Raw genomic sequence first — 22,727 nt, 5'->3', positions numbered from 1 at the left:
CAGTATGTTTAATCTCCTATAGATTAATACCAGAAGCACTTACAACGCTTCTGACAGCTTGGGGGGGAAAAGAATCACCTTATAACCTTTCAACAGAGCCCAAAATCACACCTGTACTCCAAATGGTTCAACAACAGCTTTGAATTTACTTTGGGCTAGGTTGGGGTTTTTGTGTTACGGATAATTTTACATACATTTCCAGGAATGAGAACAGGTTAACCAGAAAAAGCTAATCTGCCTCTTAAATTATAATGTGTGGAATCGACTCTTGTTTCATGTCTGCTCTTACCTTCGAAGTGCTTTGACACCTCCAGTGGTAGTGGAGCAGTGACTGGTTGTCTGGGTCCATGTTGGGGTCGTAGGACTGCTCGGCACTGAGCTGCAGGTCCTGTGTCCTCGACCACACCCTGTAGGTGCCACCCTCTATGATGGGCATCAACCTGGCAGGAAAAATGAGTTAATATTAACATTAAAAAAGAAGATAAAGACAAATTTTACATTCAACTTAACCTCAAGGAGTTATCAGCTATTTTGTCTTTCACATTTAGATTTGTTCTGATTTTGTTTGATCTTCTGCAGAGCAGAGGGATCAAAACTCCTCTTCCCATCTTGTCATCATCCAATTAATTTACAATGATAAATCCAAATTCTTGTTTGTTTCACGGATGAAGTGATTTGTTTACATCACCGGGGTGACACTGATTTCTGTTTTCTTGAAGAAATTTGAAGACGTGATCCTGGGTTTTGGGAAACACTGACTGACATTTATAATCATTTTTTGAGATTTTATAGACCAAACAACTAATCGATTTGTCGAGGAAATAAATGACAGACTCATCAAAAATGAAAATAATCATTAGTTAAAACTCAAATTGAGAGAGAGAGAGAGAGAGAGAGAGTCAAAATGTATTTCTCCTCTGACCTGGCAGCCATGACACTGAGGTGCAGACAGGCAGCTTTCCTCAGCGGCACGTCTTCGTATGACAAAGAAAACACTAAGGTGTAGTTCCCTGCTGCCAGAGCCATCTTCGGCAATGACAGCTGCAGACGCTGCACATCCACCTCCACCGGCAGGCGGATGACGGGGACAAGCACGGACTGAGAGGGCTGAGTCCCCGCCACGGATGGAATATGTTGGTCTTTGTCAATATCACAAGAGGGTGTCGCGAGTATCTGCCAGAGGTACTGAGCTCCGTAGCGCACACAACCTTTCAGGTCCACACTGGCCTCCACCAAAGCGGGCTGGGAACGCCAGATTGACATGCGGGGGGCTTGAACCACCTGCACTTCTGGCTCCTCACACTCTAACACACTGATGTTTACCTCCACCTGGGCCAGCACCCAGCTCACCTGGTTACTGCAGTTCACCTGGCAGGATGAAAAACAAGTCAGTCATATCACAAAATATAGCTTCTGCCAAATGTATTTCTCTCATATTTTACAAGTCAACAAATAAATAATGGATCTACTGAGTACATGGAATCATGCAGTTCAAAGAAACGTACTTGGACCCGGTAGTGTCCTGGGTGTCTGTACTCATAACCCACAGTTGTGGTGTTGGTGTGAAGCGGAGTAGAACCATCACCAAAGTCCCACAAGCACTCCTCAGGGTTAGATCTGGGTGTGACATATGCCCTCAGTGTCACCGTCTTATTGATGAAAGTGTCCTGTGGTGCTGCATATAGGACGGCGTCTATCAGCAGGTTCTGCACCCGGATGCGCTTGGTGATGTTCTGAGCATGTAGTGAGTTGAAGGCCTTCAGGTAAATGGTCAATAAACCTGCTTCTTCTGGCGTGTAGTACACCTGGAGTAGAGGGATTGGTTCAGTTCAAACAACCATATGTGCAGCTTAAACTATATTGTTGATATTTAATTTTAAGATTTATAAAGTGATCTGACCTCTTTGCCTATGCTTGATGCCTGGTGGTGGTGGTGCAGATCAAAGGTCCACAGGAAACTAACAGGCTTGCCCGTCGCGATGTTGGCCACAAACACTTTCTTTACACCTACAGCGATTGCTGCACTGCTCTCCAGGATGGAAAGTCCACGGACCGGCTCCATCACTTCAATCTGGAGGTGCCGTCTCTTGGAACTCACCTGGATTGTCATATTGCAACACATAAAAACACACGCATTGTATTAGTTTGATCAGGTTATCCTGCTGCATTTGACATCAGAGTCAATGTGCTGATAATCAAATTATTCTGATGCTATATGTTCCTGTAGAAAATGTGCATTAAGTTCATTTTATTCTCAGTATCCTCAGTTCAGAGCCATGGGTGGGTGGGTCTGGGTGGTGATGCGGTAGTTTGTACAATTTTTAAGAGCAAAATTCCATCACTTCTCAAGCATTTCCAAGCTACCTAACCCAAAAAAATACAGACTAGAACAAAGCCTTTATCATCTCATTGACGAAATAAAAAAAATTCACAGAGTTCACAGAATTCCTTTCAGCAAACAATAAACAGTATATTGCCCCTTTTTTATTTCATCAGCTGGTTATATTAACTTTGGTGATGACAGGATTGTTTCATTTGATTTACATAAATGCTTATGCAGATTAAAAAAAACAAGATTAGGTTGAAAAAGACAAACCCTACTAAAATGTGTACGTTGTGCATTATGTCCTTAAATTTAATTATTTTTTCTACTCATGTAGAGTTTTCTACTCTGTAAAGCGCAGCATTCAGAGAATTAGAGTTACTTGCAATAATAGTACGGTTGTTAACTGTGAATGCCAGGAATAGTGTCAGCATTGTCAGCAAATGTGTGAATGCACCCACATGTCAGACCTTCAGTGTTAAACATGTACGAATGGCAAAAATAGAAACTAATGTGTGAACTGCTAAATGACACAAAAAGCTTTCCTTGTTATACTTCTGACATGGCTGTGATGGCTTTAATTTTAAAATGTTATCTCATATATCATATTGATAAAAAACAACCACCCAAACCATTTATATTAAAAGTCCTTATAATATATTCAACCCATAGTGTTTGACTTTACCTTGTTGTGAGCGGTGAGATTCACCATGTATGTATCCACCCTGCTGAATGTGTGGATGTAGGTTTGGTTGGGTTGAGAGATGATGGTGGCATCACCGCTGATGCTGAGGATGAGACTGACGTCCGAGCCCGCTGCCATAGAAATGGTGAACTCCACTTTCTCACCGACTGCTACGATTTTCTTACTTGCCCTCAGCTCCAAGCCCTGAATTTTGTCCTGAACGAAGAACTCTCTGGAAACAACTTGCCCGCCGACATCATTGGCAGCATTCAGAGTAACATTGGCTGTTTTTGGCTCATGGAAAATCAGAGACGTTTTCCTTCCTGTTTCTGTTCTTCCTTCCAACAGCCACGTCCACGTCACACTGGTTCCTGTCAGTACCTCACCCTGGAGCCACACGCTCACACCTGTGGCGACGAAAATCTCCTCTGTCACATTGGTAGCTGTGAACCTCAGCCCGGAAATGATTTCCTGGACACTGACATTCTTTGACACAACCTCTGAGCTAACTTCATTGAAGACCTCCACAGTAACTAGCTTTAGGCCAGGACTGATGAAGGTGTGAGTCTTCCAGGGTTTGTTCCACTGCAGAGTGTCCCCATTCACAGACCAGCGGTACTGCAGGTTGGAGCCTTCACTGGTGAGTACTGTCAGGTTAGTTGGAGCGTTGATTGCGACTGGATTGTTGCTGACCTGCAGGTACACCACTCCGACTGGTTCCCGGAAGTTGATGGTTCTGTTGACAGACAGGTTGCCCAGGAGGTTGGCTGCCTGGAGAGAGATGTCACATGGGCCTGGTGTTGAGAAATTCACCTCCACCGTCTTCGCACTTATGTTGAAGCTCGAGCTGACGGGGTCCAGGTCTCGAATGAGGTTCCAAGTAAACGTCATGTTGGTTCCTTCCTTTAAGGCGGCGTGAAGGTGGAGTACGCGGTTTGTAGCGAAGCAGCAACCATCCAATCCTGTGCCTCCTCCGATCTCCTCCTCTGCTACAATCTGCAGCCCCTCCAGCTCACGTTGGACATACAGGAAGATGCTCGCTTGTGCCGTTCCTACGTCGTTCTCCGCTGTCACAATGATGTTGAAGGTGCCAACAGAGCGGAAGGTGTAAAACATGGTGTGTGTCCCTGGGATTGGGGTGCAGCGGTCACATAAAATCCAAGAGAACCGGACGCCATCTCCCTTCTCCATTTGGGCCTCAAAATGGACTGAGGCATTCAGAGGGACATTTATCAAGCTGGCGTTCACAGTTAACCCACTGATTGGTGCAAGCACAGCAACAGGTAAAATCGTGTGATTCCTGCTAACTGTGTTGGCTGCTGTCAGCGTAATATTGTAGTTTCCAGATATGTTGTAGGTGTGGAGGACATTCGGGCCTTTAAGCAAATTCCCGTCTCCAAAGTTCCAGACGTAAGTGACGTTGGAAGCCAAGGAAGATGTAGTGAAAGCGTACGGGGCTCTCAGGGTCAGGTTGTTGTACTTAGTGCCATTATGTTGAATGACAGTTGGTCCAACAGGCATCAGAACCTCAATCACAGCACTGGTGTTACTGGTGGAGATGTTATTGAAGACAATGACTGTCACCATGTAATGACCTGGGCTTTTATACGTTGTCACAACATTTCCAAGACCACTGGTGAGTACAGGGTCTTCCTCTCTACCAAAGTCCCACTGATAGCTGTAGTTAAATTCCGGCTCAGCTCTGGCCTGAAACCTGATCTCCTCCCCGACTGCGTAGTGTGACCTCTCAAGTGCAAGGCTGATATTGGTTAAAGCAGGCTGCACACACACCCAGTTGAAGAAGTAGGCCTTGGTGGCCTTGTTTACTCCGCTGGAAAGAGAGAGAGAGAGATGGTAGTTCCCACTCGTCAGGTAGGTGTGTGAGATCCTGGGGTTTCCAGGGTGTGTCTCGTTAGGGCTTCCGTCTCCGAAGCTCCATTCATAAAGATGAGCCGATGCGTTACCGGACACCCAGGCCTGAAAGTCGACGGGGGTCTGCTCTTGGACACACCCGGAAGGCTCCATCCTCACAACTTGAAAGACAAACACCTGCACTCGTAGGATTGTCCAGCCAGAGCTCACAGCATTTGCGGCGGTCACGTTCACTGTGTAGTTGCCATCTTTCTCATAGACGTGTGACACATGAGGTTCTGATATTGTGTGGGTGGTTCCATCACCCATGGAGAATGTCCATGTGATGTTATTACCTGATGCAAGGCGTGCCCATACTGTAGTAGGGCTGTGAAGCTCTGTAGGAGAGGAGCTCTCTGCTCTTAAATCTTCAATCTCGTCATATACAAACATCTCGGTCCAGACCTCCGTAGAGCTAATGGTGTTATTTACCGATACGCAGACATTAAAGACGCCACTCTTTGCAAACGTGTGTGCCACGCGGCGACCTTGCAGCGGGGCAGAACCATCTCCAAAGTGCCAGTCATAATGAATGCCATAGGGCGAGGGCAGAGGGTGAGCCTCGAAATCAGCGGTTTTGCCTGCGAGGAGGAGTCTCGGCTCCGTTTGTACATCAACACGAGTGAGGATGCTGTAGACGCTCATGTTGATGCTCTGACTGATGTTCTCATACCGATTGGACACGGACACCAGCGCTGTGTATATTCCTGTAGCGACAGAGGCAAGAAAGGGAGAGGAAGGAAAGAGAGGTAAAATTAGTCATTACTTCATTTTAACCTGAAGTAAATTGAAAAAAAGTCAAACTAGATTGGTAATGTACGTTTCTCCAAACCACAGGTATGTTGAAACTTTATACTTCTTTATATCGCAACTTAAATTTCCAATTTAATATTTTGACAACACAGTGCTTATGGTCTGGTTAGGTTTAGGCCCAGAAACCAATTTGGGTAGGCAAAATGTTTTGGCTTAAAATACCCGGACATCTTGTTTATATCCAGTGCTTTCATACTAACAAATGCCGGAACACCATCTAAAACAATGGTCTCTCTCTTGGCAGTTGTCTCGCCAGCTATAACACCTTCTGACATGAAAGTCAGCTCATATACATGCAATGTCAATGTGATATGACACATATTGTAAAAATGTTTCTACACTGTAAATTTTAAATTTGACTTCACCTAAAAAAAACACACAGGAAACCGATTACCTTTCTTAGGTAAAGTCACATTGTCAGATTTTACAGTGTATGTACGTATGACAAGTACAGATTTTAACATAACTGTGATTTGCTGAAATCTACAATGCCAACATTTTATTCTGCCGACTGGGCCTGCTACTGTATGCTATTACTGCTGATGCTGCTGAAGATACCTGGCTGAGAGTAGATATAGGTGACGTTGTTGCTTAGGAGGACCTGATTGGGCGACTCTGGGCAGATGAGGGAGGGGTCATAGGGAGGCTTGTTTTCAAACTCCTTATATCCGCCGTCACCAAAAGACCATCTGCATCATAACAGAGACATTGTAAAACCATTACAAGACGACTTCATGGGAAATACTTGAAGCTTAAAAGAACAGATGCAGTGATAACCGTGATAACCAACCCACACACACACACACACACACACACACACACACACACACACACACACACACACACACACACACACACACACAGACACACACACACACACACACACTGGAAAGTGGAAATCTTCTCTGACGAGGCGATAGAGGGTTTGGACGACGAGAAGTGGAAACTCAAAACTCAGGAAGCCTCTCTGGACCGAGAATGTTGACAGTGGAGGGAAACTAAGTGAAAGAGTGCTCCATAGTTGGGAGGGTGGGAATGTGAAAGAGGGAGGGAGAAAAAAAGAGTAAAAGAGAAAGAGTGGAAGAAAAAGGAAAAAAAGTACAGGGGAAACAGCCGAGCAAAGGGGAAAATTCTTGTCAGCAATCTGCTCTAACCACACGGTTATAAATCCAAGGCTCTGCATGGTATGACTGCTGCAGTTCTATTATGGCGCACAGGAAGACAAAAACAGAAAACAGCACACAGAAAGATAGAGGAGAAGAAAAAAGGAGAAGTCAAACACAAACAGATGTGCTGTGTTTTCACCCAGCCTTGAAAACAAAAGAGAAGAAGAGACATAGAGAGAAAAAGACACAGTTTTTTGTTCATATCTTTTGTTTTCAATACACCACAGAAGATATTTATCTATCTATCCTCCTCTCTTCATACCGGAAGGTGGCAGCCACAGACATGTCGACGAGCACAGAGGTGGTGAGAGTCTGAGTGGAGCCCTGAGGGACCACATCTGGCACACCCTTCACCGTGAGGTTGGCCATGGCCTGCAGCCGGTCCACGGTCACGTTGAAATGCTCTGTGAGGGCGCTGACGTGGTTCATGGCCGTCACCTGGAAGAGATCCCACATGGCCAGTAAGACAGTTGAAGACAGCTGGTAGGAAGTTCAAGTCTTGTATCGCATATACAGTACGTAAGCTTTAATTGTGACACAACATTATGTGGTGCAAACAATCATAATATCACCAAACAAATGACGTGACCTCTGAAGGTCTCTAGGAGATTATTCAGAAATTGGTTTTTAAGTCAGAATGGTAAAAATGTACTGGCTCCAACTGCCTTACATATAAATGTTTTTCTGGTTTTCTGATGATAATAGATCGAACCTTCGGACTGTTGACTGTGAAGACGTCAAGATGAACTATGAGAAACTGTAGAAGCATTTTTCTGACATTTATATACCAACAATTGTTTGACAAAATCCTCAGCACATTAAATAATCAATATAGAAATTATTTGTAGTTCCAGACTCCCCAAGAACAAAATAATCATGTTTAAGGAAAGTCTGCTTCTTGGCAAACATTTATATTATCTGTTGAAGGCACGGCAGCTACCAGCATAACGAGGTTACCCAAGTGCACATTTTTGTTTGTTTCTTCTTTTTTTTTAAATGTTTTTTTTCACATTTATTTCCCTGTCCTCCTTGCTTCTCTTTATTGTTATTTTGATCTAATTATGTGTATGACAAGCTGTTAACTTATCTATCGGACCGTCTGGCTGAATACTTATTAATGATCCAGAACCTGGGTAACAGGAACTTTAATGCAATACTTTTAATTTAACTCTCCTTTGGTCAAGCTGTATTTGTTTTTGTGATAAATCTGGAAAATAAAAAAAGACCTGATCAAAAAAAAGAAGAAAAAAGGTTAAAACTTTGGTGATTTTATAGTAATACAGGGAGTGTTGTGCCGACCTATTCCTTTCAAACTCACTCATACACTCGTATTTTAGGTTGCATGTGCAATACAATCTTTCTTTCAGATGTAATTAACAGAAACTATATTACAATTATTGACACACACGCACACACACACACATTAATACACACATTTCATATAATAAAATAAAAATTATAATAAAAAAAATATCAGACATAGCTTGCAGACATTTTGTCCGTGTTTGTTTGTGGATATCAAAAACAAATGTGTCACATATAATTTAAACACTTGATATTCTGACATGAATGTGACATGATGCAACAGAAACTCACTGTGAGCTTGTAGACGGCAGCGTGCTGGTAGATGACATTGAGCACAGTGTTGTAATAGGTGAAGTAGGGCTTGTCATCCACTGTCCATTTAAACGTGGGATTGGTGCCTTCAAGCACTGATGCTGTGTAGCTCTAAAACACACAAAAACATATAAACATACATATGAAACAAGTACAGTGCAATGTGAACCAGTGAAGTAAACACCCACTCACCACCACTGACTCCATCAGCACCCTGTGTGCAGGGTGAGGCTGCACCATCAGACCTCTGAGCGGCTCTTCCAGCTGGATGACCACAGTCAGACTGGCCTCCGTCACATTATTGTGAGCCTCGAGCTCCACCTGTACTGAGCTTCTCCTCTCCTCTGTCCCCAGGCTCAGATGCAGCACTGCATACAGGCTGGGCTCTGCGACCTCAACCCCAGACCCTGTGCTCAGTCCAGGCCGACAGAGTGTCGGGCTGACAGAGAACTCTCGGGGACAGTCGGCCTGGAAGGTCACACTGCAGTTAGCGCCACGGCAAGAAGCCGTCGTCTCGTATCGAGACTGGACACGGAGCAGCAGCCGGGTGTCATTGGGCTGCAGGTAGAGGGTGCCATTCCGAGGAGAAGGGTGGAGGATGGTCAAGCCCAGAGGAGGCACCACGCGCAACGGGCATGATGCTGAAGCTGGGTATGATGGCTCAGCTGAAGTCACCTACACACAAAAATATCATTTATCAGCAAACACTTAAATGTACTATGTTCGGAGGAACTTTTAAATGGTTATGAAAAACGTCAACAGTTAATTTATTACTGATCCCTCTACATGGCCTACATAAGCAAAGAAGACCATCAGCGGGAAGATTGGCTATTAGATATTAATAGAATAGTTATTACAGTTACTCTTGACGAATGTCACCAGGTCTGACTTGATTTATCTGGGTTGGATAAGTCATACATTTTAAACAATTTTATATGACGGAGCAACTTCTCCTTTTTGTGTCACTATTTTCTTTGTTTCAGTCAGGGACACACTCGTCATAGGATTAACTATTTATTGCAACAAATGGAAATAGAGTTATGCTTAGCGCTGATGGCTCCTCTTCAGATTCTCCCTGAATTGAAATAGCAGCATGGTAAACCAAAACAGGGAGCACCATGAAGAAAACCCCCAGGGTATACAAGAGAGAGCCCTGGGCGAGACTGTGAATGCACATTTTTAACCTTGAGCCCTGATAGGACTCAAAACTAGAAATGTGGAGGCTGAGGTGGTGCTGGCAGGCTTGCCAACAGCAGCAGTGTGTGGCAGCGTTTGAGCAGGAGGGATATGAATGAGTAGGGCGCCATATTTACATGGACCGCCTTATAATGAGAGTGGCTGTGGTTGGTGGTGACTGATTGGTAACAATGATCCAATCGGCAGGCTACCAGCTGATTACAGCTGGGGCGTATGACTTCTGTGTCCTAGATGAACTTATGCAAAGCTTAATTCTTTCTTTTTACTGCTATGCATTTCTTGTTGTATGTTTGTTCTGTTGTATTTATATACCACTGTTCAAAATCAATAAACAAGACATAATTGAAAAAAACATGTAAAAAATACCAGTAAATGTCTTTATATTTAGGACTCTCTGTAAGATATTTAAATATGTTGAAATCTGCCAGATGCATGCTGGGATATGACATTTGACATCTTACTATCAGGTTGTAGGAGCCAGGCTGGGGTAGACCAGCAGACAGCTGTGCTCCCTGCAGCTGAGTCTCGCTGTGTCCCACGTAGAGCACCCTGACGGGGCAAACTACTTCCTCCAGCCAGCCTCCCTCACCATCCTCCACCAGCGCCTTCACGTCGAGCTCTGGGTCAGGCAGAAGGTCAGCGCCGTGGTCGGCCGAAGCCTCTGTTGACTGTCTGGTTCTGTTGATCCAAAACCACTCCGATTGGTTGAGGGCTAAAATGGGTTGCCGCCATGGTGACTGTGGGGTGGATTGGCAGCGGAGAAGTGCGGCAGGGCCAGCGTCGTGCTGCAGGGCGATGACGTCACCGGGGGAAACCAGGAGGTCCTCCAGTTGTTCTTGCACCTGGGAGAAACGGGGATCCAGAGAATGTAGGTTAAAGGCAAGTACAGATCAATGTCAGACAGACAATAACACTCTATGTCACAAACTTTTTCTGAATATAAGAAGTGTCTTCATTCTCAAATTGAATTTTAATCCGTCTACTTTGTTGCAGTGAAACGACAGGCCACGTACAACAACTGCAATCCCTTGACTGATCATCCAGGCAGCCTCAGATTAAAGCTGGCAGTCATCAACACTTTGCTCTGGGTTTAACACTTAAAAAACTCTCTTCCTGACTAAATAACATTGGAGTTAAAAGTATATCCTCTCACCAGCACATGTGCAGCAGGTCCTGCTGGTAGAGTGAAGACCACCTCATTCTGGAGGGCATATCGTGGCCTTAGCGCCCCAGGGGGCAGATGGTGAGCCTGGGTGCAGTTGGGGCAGGAAGAGGGCTGGCAGGGACTAGAGAGGGGCAGACACTGCTGCTGGAAGGGACACCACTGCTTTAGTTCGGGGCAAGAGGGTGGATCGCTGCTGCTGGTGTCACTGTGGACACAAACAGCCACCGGAGAACAGGATGGACCTCCACAACCTGAAACACAGGATGTAACTAGTTTTATTCACTGATTATTTCAATTAAAGTTTGGACATATTACAAAAAACAATATTTTCAAATTCCATTTTACTGCACACCCCTCCCACCATACCAACATTAGCTATAACCTTAATTTGGCTGACTGTCAAAACAATATAAATCTCCACGCTTTAAGGAAAAAGAACAAAAAGACAACACAAACAACATTAACATACGATCTGAATCGTGGTTTTGAGTCTTATCATCTGACGAGCATAATGGAGCAAAACTGCAGATAAAAGAAATAAATCCATCCTTGTATTCTCTAAAAAATAAGCCAAAAAGTGAGGACTTGTAGAATGGGAATGTAAAATATGTGTGTAAATGTGTTTGAAGAGGGAACATTATTTAGCGTGCTTTGAGTAGGGTGGTGCAAACTTGCTGTCTCCATGTGCTCCTAATTGCATATTGGCATTGTCTCATTATCTCAACAGTGTCTCTGCTTCACAGAAAACGTGCTCTCATATCTTTAACAAGCTGCTCGCCTCTCTGTAGATTTCGGTTTCTCACATCACTTCTGTGCATCCGCTCTCTGCACCTCTGTCTATTGCACAGCTCTGCTGCTATGTCTCAGCGGACGAGTTCAAAACAACACAGAAAGCATTTGAGTTACTTGTGTCTTCCGCACATGATGCTTTCTTGTGTTGTAGTTACATGTCATGTGTCTGGACGAGGACAGGAAGCGCTCAGAGGGGAGGTGACCTTGATCGCTCTTGTTTCCTCTCTCTTCTGTTTCGCCCTACTTTGTCTCTCAATTCAAACTTTTCTTTCATGTTCACCTACCTAACAACTTCAGACAAGTCTGGTCAATGTGTGTGTGTGTATGTTTTTGTCGAACTGGAGGTGTGGACGCAGGTGGCTTATAGATTTTTTTAACACCTGCTGATGCTCACCAGGAAAGTGCAGATGGTTTGGACTGTGGTAGTGTGTGTGAGTGAGGGTGTTTGACTCACTGGGGAGCAGCAGGTGCAGGCCAGGATAATGACAGTGAGGTCTGTAGGTCTGAAATCGGACGTTGATTTGTGAGCTGAGGTCCTGAGCGATAAACTCAAGGGAGGAAAGACGACCAGCCTGAACAAAACTCAGAGCTGGGAACAACAGCACCTGAGTAGGAAAAAAGTGAAAAATACAGATACATACAGTTTGATGAATAAGGTTTGAGGAGAACGGTATGGTACGTTTCAAATAAGCTGAGATATCTTCCTCACCTCTATGCCACGGCTGGGAGGTTGTGGAGAAGAGAGCGGAGCTGATTGGGCACGGTGCAAGTGATTATGGGAAGGAAACACAGCCAGGCCCACCGTGTAGATCCCTGCATCTGGAACACGCACTGTAGAGGGAGAAACTGAATAAAGTCAAGGTGGCAATAGATGAGGGAGGAAAGAGGAGAGAGGTAGTGGAGGCAGTTCACAAGAAAATGATGGGGCAACTGCAGTCTGCACTGTTATAAAGAGATTAGGAGGTGAGAGAGAGCAAACCTCTGAGGACACAGAGCAAACACAACTACTGTTAAACAGAGTAAAGCTGGAACTTTTGTGTAATGTATGCAAAGTGGCACAAACACAGATACAGAATCAAAAAAAAGAAAGAAACAATTAGACAGTCAGACATACATTCACACACACACACACACACACACACACACACACACAATCTGCAGCCAAACACACATACTGTATATGCTCAATTTCACACTGCGATGCTGAATTTCGTCTCAGTTTTTCAGGCCGTTTTGGTCTGTGCCAGTTTCTGTGAAGTCTGTTATCTGTCATACATTTCTGCAGAGGAATCCAGCCTCATTAACACCCTTCCTCTGGTGCACGCTCTATCAATCCAGGCTGACTCCTGCTTGAGCTCCAACTGCACCAAGTGAAGTGTTACGTTATGTGTTACTTTATGAGACTGATGCCTGATGATTACTGCAGAACATGCTTTTCTTCATACCATTGAAATAACTAAATCAGAAGGCTTTATGCGCAGACAGGGCTGCTCTTTATCACCCTTGCTATTTGCTATTAGCATTGAGCCACTAGCCCAGCTCATTAGAGATGATAATAACATAAAAGGGATTATAATAAATAGAGAAGAACACAAAATATCACTCTATGCAGATGATGTCTTACTGTATTTAAGAGAACCCATATCCACTATACCATATCTTAAGGAGCTCATCTCTAGGTATGGGTACTACTCTGGATATAAAGTTAATGTAGACAAAACAGAGGCTGTGGATGTGAACGGTCTTGTTTCAGAAAATGTTAAGTTACAAAGTGGTTTTAAGTGGCCTAGAGAAGGCATTAAATACCTTGGTATTTATATACCCCAATCCCTGCACAATTTGTATGATGTCAATTACAATAAAATAATTCGGCACATTAGCAATGACTTAGAACGATGGTCCTCACTTCCGCTCTCCCTACTGGGTCGTGTGGAAAGTATCCGTATGAACGTCTTGCCTAGACTATTGTATTTATTTCAGATGCTACCAGTGGAAATTCCTAAAAGAACCCTTGATGACCTTGACAAAATGATATCAAAATTTATATGGCAAAAAAAACGCCCCAGAATTAGACTTAAAACTCTACAGTCACCGAAATCAGATGGAGGTCTCAAACTTCCAAACTTAAGATATTATTTCTGGGCTGCACAGATGAAGCCACTTATAGTATGGATTCAGAATGATACCTCTACACGATGGCTTAATATTGAGAAAAGTATGTGCCCAGAGCATCTGGAAAACTTAGCCTTTTTAGACACTCCTACAAAAGAAATGGCGGACTGGACCAAAACCACTTTAAAAATCTGGAATAAAATACGGTCAGCCTTTGGGTTGCCAAAGATACTCTCATCATTAACAAACATTGGACTTATGAAGACCTTCACTCCTAATAATTTAGATTCTGGTTTTAGGAAGTGGTCAGACCATAGCCTAAACTATCTGCACCAGCTAGTCAAGGATGACAATTTGAAAACCTTCGCACAGTTGAAAAATGAATTTGATCTCCCCAGGACAGACTTCTTCAGATATCTGCAGCTGAGATCTTTTCTGATGACACACAAAGACTGGGGAAAACTTATAAGACCTACCCCTATAGAAAAGTTTCTCATTTCACAAATAAGTCATGAGGATAAGAAAATAATTAGTAAATTATAAAATATATTCTTATTAACAAATGTATATAACTCTGAACATATAAGACTGAGATGGGAGGCGGAGATGAACAAAAACATATCACTCGACAGTTGGAAGGAGATATGTACTGAAACACACCTTGCCACAAACTCGAACACATGGAAGGAATTTAAGTGGAAAGTAGTAACCAGGTTCTTCAGAACACCAGCAATAACATCTAAGATGGGACCAGCAAATGGTAGCTCATGTTGGAGGAATTGCGGCACTGAGAATGCCAATCACACCCATATATTCTGGCTGTGTCCCAAATTGAGCCTATTCTGGAAGGATGTTTTTGATGCTTTTGATGTTTTTGATGGTTTTCAAGCGGGATATTCCACACACCCCTATAATAACATTATTGGGAGCAATTCCTGAGGGTATAGAAGGAAGGGATGTGAAATATCTCTTAAACATTTTGCTCACAGCAGCATTAAAATGCATAACCATCAGGTGGTTAAAGCCAGATCCTCCTACCTACAATGTATGGATCCAGAAAATATGGGACATTTACCAGATGGAGCAAATTACATATTCATTAAGACTTCAAAAACCTATTTTTATTAAACGATGGAAACCTGTCATAGCTCTGTTAATACAATAAGTTTGTAGCATTAGACCCTTGATCAAGTACACACATCACACATCACCATCACATCATGTAATTTGATACGAGTGGATTTCTCTCCCTTTTATTTATTTATTTATTTTATTTATGAATTCCTTTAAATTATTATTAACTATATTGCCATTCTTTGCATTATATTCCATAATTTATCTTCCTCTACTTTTTTTTTTTTTTGTCTTTCTCTCACTTTGGATGTGTGTAATTGATTTTATGTTTTATTTGTTGTTTTGTTGCGCTGCTTTAAAAAAAAAAAAATGTACATAAAGGGAAATGAATATGTCGTGTTGTCAAAATAAATAAAAATTAAGTTCTAAAAAAAAAAAAAGAAGGCTTTATGCGCTGAATAGAAATATAAAGGCAAACACTTTTGTTTTTGCTCCCATTTTTCATGAGTTGAAATATATAATTATGCACCTGGCAGGTGTGGCGTATCAAGATACTCTTCAAACAGGTTGATTACTACACAGCTGTGTCTTAGGCTGGTCACAATAAAAGACCAGTTTAAAACAACTTTAAGGCTTTACTAAAGTTCAGTATAAATCTGTTATTGTTGTTATTTCGTCTACATTCAGCAACACTTATTTGAAGGTGATTGCGCCCATCTCTTTTGATTACACTCACCCCCGCCACACTAGCCACTGAACACCTAGATGTGGTATGCATGCATTTGGACATTCAAAATGGCAGCAATTTTGCTGAAGCAATCACACGTGCTTCACTTGTAGCCTACGATTTCATGAAGTGTGCTTATTTTCTACGGCTTTCACAGTTTAGGAGCCTTTGGACATTTATAAAATGTGAAGTTTTCCTTTAAAACTGGAGTAAATTATGACGAATGGGAATACATGTAATTATTTATTATTACCTGTATTTATCATGCACAATTCTTTCCATTTCCCCCTGTCCACCTAGTCTGAACATGTGACCCTTTAGCAGAAAGAAATCAGCAACATTACGTGGAGATGATGATATATTAAGACATGAAATATTCTGCTGCTACTAAAATGCTGGAAATGACGACTCTGGATGATGCTCAAATATGGAGCAATTTGTATTAATGCTCTGTGCTTCAGGGAGCCAATCTAGTGCCTGTGATTAGTTATGAAGGAGGCTGTTTGCTTTTCCTTTCTAAGCTTGTTTGTGCTGCAACTTAATTTACATAAAATTGATAGTGAAGAAGGTTGAAATTCTCTGCTCTTTGCCCAAACAACTGAGGCACAGAGGGATTTGTGGAAATTACATTTACATCAAGACTGTGTCTTGTTTTCATTTTCTTCCACAGATTACGGGTTTCTAGGCATTTCAACTGCTCCGCATTTTCATGTGCATGTGTCATTTTGTGTGTGTGAACCTACCTTGGGGGCTGTATTGGCAGACATAGGCCCTCTTGGCGTTGCATGGGTGTGAACTGGTGTGGCCGCGCTGATCGAGTGACACGCACACGTTTCCGGGGGAGATCGGGGGGAACCGTGGCGACGATCCCTCCTCGCCCTCCAGTGCCTCCGAGCCGTTCACCCAGCGCAGCTTGCCAGGGATGCCGACATCACTCAAGCCCAGCCACACACCTCGCTCCCTACGGTGGGAACAGACACGTACGACACAGATTAACACAACACCTGCTTGACATTTAGTTGAGTAGCTGCTGACAGCTGGAAAATTGGCTCTGTCACTTGAAACGTACACAGAAACACACACTCGCACAAATATTAGCAAAAACAAGAATAATACAACAAACACATGTGTAGCCGAAGAGTGAACGATGTCAAGACTGACAATTATCTTTTTCATAGATGCCCTTGTGAATGTGGAAGCAGTCAGAAAACAACTCATCACACGAACCTCAAAAAACATCAAGTCTTGAATCAATGTGGGTCCCAACAAAGACACATCGAAGTCTGCAAATTATGTGTCATCTTGCCTTCAGCTTTAATTGAATCCCAATAGGATGTCAAAAAGGGGATGTCAGATATTTCATATGCCACTGTGATTACGACTGATAAATTGGATTTTCACCCCATGAGTCCACTAATGGACTGCTTATTTTACCCCCTCTATACTTTTTCTTTCTGTCAACTGGGAAATAATTGTCTTATCTCCAAAAAAAAAGCAAGTGTGTGACTCACTGTGACGTGGTCAGACTTTTTCTACACTGGCAGTGTGCTTGCATCTGTAATAGTGACGGGGGTTAAAACATACAAGCAGAGAGGGAACAAGAAAAAAAGGGTCTTTGAGGCAAAAAACAAGGACTGATAAAAAAAAAAAGAAGACGAAAAAAGTGGTCCTTATATAAGCGAGGGGGCGGAGGAACACATGAGTGGAGGAGGAGAGCAGAGGGTCAGGCTTCATCTGCAGCACGCTTTTTCTTCAGTCTAAGAGGGCAGGGCCTCTACCCTTAGATTCACACACACACACACACACACACACACACACACACACACACACACACACACACACACACACACACACACACACACACACACACACACACACACACACACACACACCATGAACTCCTCCTCCCAGGGTGTTAAAGTTACAATGCAGCTGTGCTTTTACAGATGTGTTTTTTGCGACCCTCTCCGACCTAAACACCAAACACTGGTGGTTTTCAAATCAGCACAAGGACTTTTTCATCGTAACAAAGCCATCACCATGACACAGAGTTCATACGGTAAAGATGCATCACTGTTTCTCATGGAAAGAGACTGTTACCGTGACATCAGGACCTGTTCACGTCTGAACACATGCTACATTATGTTGGACAAAACAGCAATATCATGCAGTCAGAGAATGAATGAAAAACAGAAATACATGAATAGATGACAAAAAAATGAACAAAAAATAAACCAGAGAAAATAATCAGTGTGGTAAGGTTCAAGCCATGAAGTTAAAAAAAAAGTAAATAATGAAATGAAAAGTTCTGCCCTCAGAAACAGCCTCATGTCAGACCAACACACATACACACACACACACAAGGAGTCACATTCGGTCAAAAGAGCCTAAAAAAAACAACACTTTTCATACCCGCATCCAAACAATGTTCTTTGTGATTGTCAGTAATTGAAAGTTCAACATCTGTTTTGAGTATTTGATGTCTGTCACAGTGTTTCTTTGGCTGTCACTGCTGCAAACATGGTGAGAACTATTAAGTTTGTCAGGCAAACAGGATGAAGCACTTTGACACAGAGCTGACAGATCGTCTGTTTCTGCAGAGCCTGGTCTCTTCTACAGATACTGCATAAATACTGACATCTATGTATTTATGTATATATACATATGTATTGACAGCAAACAGTCATCAATAGTATTTGAAGGAAATATTTATTTTATTTTTTCTGTCGGAGTTTGAGGAAAACTGACAGAGAACATACATCCAAAACTAAAGACAGGCACCTCATACAGACAGAAATACTCACTGTGTGACTTTTTGTGCCAGCAGTTCCCTAAGCACGTCACTCCTGACTATTGCCAGATCCCCACCGCGGTCTGAACACTGATCTCGAGCATCTGTCCAGCTCAACTCCCCTGGAATGATCTGGAAACAGCACGAGGCGTGGGGCACCCCATCCTTTGGACAGTGAGGGGAGGCTGGCAGAGGACAGAAACGTTTGCATCGTTTGAAGTTGTACTTGCAACATCATGGAAAGATGAAATCATTAAAAAAAAAAAAAATCTTTTCAAAAAGACTTGACTTCTAGATGAAAAAATACTTTTTGTGGCAAAAGTCAGAATACACTTGTGTGTTCATGGGTACGTAGGTATTAAACAAAAGAAAGCTTAAAGACCATTACAAATCACAGGTATTAACAAATCCGGTACTAACAGGAGTTTTTATATTAGACAGTTACACAACTTACTGTCACATTCAAAGATATATCAACAATAAAGGAGCTCTGGTGAACAAAACAAACAGGAGAGAATTACAGGAAAAGGGCACAAAAAAGGAACCCACATTAATGATTCACTTTGTGAATGAATACCAGAAAAACATTAACATGACCTTTTCTTCTAGGACTTTTTTTATCTGCACCTCCATTTCCTCTAAAATCTTAATATAAAAATACATAATTGTAATCAATACGGGTGGGAACACATCAGATGTTAGTGTCACTTGCAGAAAGTGCACAGCGCATCTCTAATTTTCAGTTTTTACAGGTGTGAGCATTTGAAAGGGAAAGAGAAAAACACTGAACCGGAAAGGAGACACAAAAGACGTTGATACACAGGGACACAAATGCACATCTTATCTAGTTAAGACGGCTCAAATAACCCCCTGTGACATTTCTTGTCTTTCATATTTACAGTCTGTTCTCCAGTGAAACTCCTGAGACACTTTGTAGACACCAGCCCCACATTATCTCAAAGAAACAACCCGGTGCACAGATCAAATAATAGTTATATATTAAATTATAAAAGTCAACAGATTGAAGAAATCTTAACACACTGTTATGGGAGATGAGACAGGGTGTGAAGGAGGGGCTGATGAGTGCAGAAGGGAGATAGGTTAAGTGTGTGTGTGAGAGTGGCTGTGTGTGCCTGTGTCGGTGTGAGAATGGGAGATAGAGGCACAGTTAATGTATGACTGCTTTCATACACCAGGTACGACTGATGGGTCCCTCTACTCTGACTAGCTACAGTATACATCTTAATAGTAGACTTTACTTTAGAAAAGTCAGGAAACTGGTCACCTCAGAATGACCAAGTAAAGGAAGACTATTACATTTAAGTTGTACAAACTAACTTCAAAAATAAAAAAATATTAGTCTACTTTATTTAGTAATTTCGAGTGAATTGGTTTCCTTTATTTTTTTTAAGTTAAGTCACTTTGTCAGCCACCAAGTTTTCATGTAAAGGTGTTATTGACATCATTCAGACACTAAATGTGTCATTCCATCTCCCCCTTCTACCACATTTATGCCACAACACCGCTGTTGTTCGAATCATCTGCCCCAAGCATCATAGCTAACGCAAACGCTGCTAACGCTGCTAACGCTAGCTAACACTTAGCTATACTGGGCGCAAACTGTCTGCAGAAATCAGCCATTTTTACAATTTTTCCCACAAACTGGCAACAACCGAGACACTTGATACTGACAAAACACAGATACCACGTGATACTAACAGCGCTGTACTATGAACTGTTAGTTTACTCTCACCGCTGTACGCTTCCTGAGCAACCCCAAAGTTAACAACTTGCTAGTTGAACATTGTGAAGCATGCAACAGGGAGAGAGGCAGATGTTTTACGTCAGGAGTAGGAAGAGACAGCGAAAAAACAGCGCTAAATGAGAGTGACTACTGGGCTTCTTTTCATCAGGTGGACAGCAACACAACTCCAAATGAATGCTAGGGTTGCTCCGTGACTGCGGGAAACAACTGTTTATCAACTTAAAGGTCCAGTGTGTAGGATTTAGAGGGATGTATTGGCAGAAATGGAATATAATATTCATAACTAGCATCCAGCATCCATTAGATAAGAATGAACCTTTAATATCTACAGAGGGAGCAGGTCACCCTCCACGGAGTCCGCCATGTTGCAGTGCAATGTTTCTACAGTAGCCCAGAACAGACAAACCAAACACCGGCTCTCGAGAGGAAGGGGAGGGTGGTTGGAGGGGTATTCAGTTGGTTGCAATCACTGCTAGATGCCACTAAAACCTACATACTGAACCTTTAAAATGTGATGATATGTCAGTATCGTGTTCACAACTCATTTCAGATGCCCTAAGTGGCCTTTTAAAATCCATTACTGCAGGCTTAAAAAAAAGTCAAATCCTGTATTTATTGCTGCGCTTTGGAAATTATATTACCTTTCATAATATAATGCTGATGATTTATCACAGCTAATTAAGTGCTAATTAAGAAGCAGTAATTCACATGAAAAACAATTAACTTACAATCTGCCATCATCCCCAATGATGGATGGGCCACATGAGTGTTGTTTATGAGACATTCACCCTGTTAGTTTTCCAGGTAAAGCCCACAGAGAGTCACAAAGCTACTGTGCAGATTTATAGCAGCAGGAGAGCCAAACTAATGCATTTGGATTAACGTGACTAGTTTAGAGTCAAACACCATTTCTGTGCTGATAAGTTTATTGACCATCGATCAGCTAAGTAACATTAGCTGCTCAGAGCTTGTGTATTATCTTACCTTTGGCGACTTGGACCCCATCGCCATCCTTTGTAATCTTCCAGTCTACATCCACGCCAACAGCACCCCAGCTGACAAGTGTCAACTCTAGGCTCTTATTGGCCACGGCAAGAGATGGACAGCGCAGCTCCAGTTTAGGAGGAAGTGTCACTGTCACTTCTCCGCGTGCAGAGACCTGAACCTGAACGCAAATGTGAAGCAAAATATTAAAATCACTTATAATTGTATAAAAAATAAATTGTTCTTTTTTTAACCTGTACAAAATGATTTCCTATTTTTTCTCTCTTACGTCTTTGTGTCCAGCCCAGGCCATTAAATTGACCAAATAACGTCCTGGAAGTCCATATTTGTGAGTTGCTGCGGTGACCCCTGTTCCTGTAGTGTTGACCCGAGATGAATGGTCACCAAACTCCCAGGACAGTGTCACCGGAGTGACAGAGGAGGCGGCGGAGAAACTGATGCTGTCGTGAACACTTTGCAGTGGGAGAGGCTTCAGTGAGACAGAGAAGTCCACCGCGAACACATACTGAGTCTGAGTCCACCCACATTTCTGTGCATAGAGAAAGAGGAGGTTTTAGTGTTAATATGCGCAAGAATTTTAAAGATAAATAAAACTTCCCTTGTTGATGATTGTTTAGACATTTGTGGTTTTACTATTATTTTTATGGTTTTAAATAAAAACTTGGTTTTAATGAAACTTATGAACCAAGCTGATTTAAAATAAACAAATCTTGATTTTCAGTTGGAGTCTTGGATGACTTCTCTTGATTTGCTCTGTACAGTGATTCTGCAGAACACTGAATCTGAGGATGCAGGGAAGTCATTCAAGCCACAGAGGGAAGTTGTTGATACGTTATCGGAAGGTTTCGAGGAAATCCTGAATGTTGTGTTTACAAGAGAGAAACAAAGCAAGGAAAGGAAGCGACACTAAGCTATCTGGGACCAGTGTGTGCCACATACCTCCATAACGTGGGGGTTTGTACAGGCCGCAGAACACTGAGATTCGCTGATGAAGTTGGGCTCTGCCAGTGTGCTGCAGAGACACTCGTGCCTCTTCCCCAAGCCCCCGTAGCGGTGTGATGCAGCAAAACACACACTGTTACACTGTTCACGCGTGAAGTTTCCGGGTGTGGAGGAAGAGAAAATAACAAGCTCACTCCGTCCCCCTCCTCCACTGCTGCTGTCCTCAAGACAAGCCGCATAGTTCAGACCTGTAGAAGAGAGAAAGTTTCACTCAGTCAACACAGCGCATAAATATATTTAGTCTCAAATCTCATTTTAATCAGCATCAGACCTTTTCTGTCCAAACCAGCAGAACGGATCAAAAGAGGTCAACTGATGAGCAGTGTGTGTGATGTCAGAATCTGATGTGATGTCATAACAAAGTAACATTTATTAGAAATGCCTGTAATCGTCAAGGACTTTCTTTCCCCGAGTGTAGCTTGCCATAGAGACTTGATTTAAGTCCCTCAAACACTCCTTCTCTCAGGCAAATGAATACAAATAAGGCAGAAAGAAAATTAATGAGATTGTTAAAAAGCATTTTGCGATCTGTCATTTTTGTGACAAGTGCAAGTGTATTTGTTTCGTACCACAGGTGAGCAG

At 42.6% G+C, this 22,727-nt stretch overlaps 1 protein-coding gene across 1 annotated transcript in view; it reads right to left on the bottom strand.

Annotated features, from left to right (window-relative positions):
- pkd1a (polycystic kidney disease 1a) overlaps positions 1-22,727 on the bottom strand; it is a 73,094-nt gene that overhangs the window by 27,238 nt on the left and 23,129 nt on the right. Inside the window, exons 5-23 of the mRNA XM_084383694.1 lie at positions 22,715-22,727; positions 22,083-22,333; positions 21,412-21,672; positions 21,123-21,303; positions 18,387-18,558; positions 16,326-16,543; positions 12,379-12,500; positions 12,124-12,274; positions 10,866-11,128; positions 10,174-10,554; positions 8,708-9,190; positions 8,495-8,626; positions 7,161-7,336; positions 6,291-6,421; positions 3,009-5,626; positions 1,901-2,098; positions 1,506-1,805; positions 923-1,368; positions 290-440 (exon numbers count right to left, since the gene is read on the bottom strand). The exon at positions 22,715-22,727 is cut by the window's right edge and continues 151 nt beyond it. Coding sequence (XP_084239820.1) covers positions 290-440; positions 923-1,368; positions 1,506-1,805; positions 1,901-2,098; positions 3,009-5,626; positions 6,291-6,421; positions 7,161-7,336; positions 8,495-8,626; positions 8,708-9,190; positions 10,174-10,554; positions 10,866-11,128; positions 12,124-12,274; positions 12,379-12,500; positions 16,326-16,543; positions 18,387-18,558; positions 21,123-21,303; positions 21,412-21,672; positions 22,083-22,333; positions 22,715-22,727 — 6,648 coding nt within the window. The remainder of the gene's footprint in view (positions 1-289; positions 441-922; positions 1,369-1,505; positions 1,806-1,900; positions 2,099-3,008; positions 5,627-6,290; positions 6,422-7,160; positions 7,337-8,494; positions 8,627-8,707; positions 9,191-10,173; positions 10,555-10,865; positions 11,129-12,123; positions 12,275-12,378; positions 12,501-16,325; positions 16,544-18,386; positions 18,559-21,122; positions 21,304-21,411; positions 21,673-22,082; positions 22,334-22,714) is intronic.

Source organism: Pagrus pagrus, assembly GCF_965226575.1.
Source record: "Pagrus pagrus genome assembly, chromosome: 2".
NCBI lineage: Eukaryota > Metazoa > Chordata > Actinopteri > Spariformes > Sparidae > Pagrus > Pagrus pagrus.
This window is presented reverse-complemented; position numbering and strand designations above follow the sequence as displayed.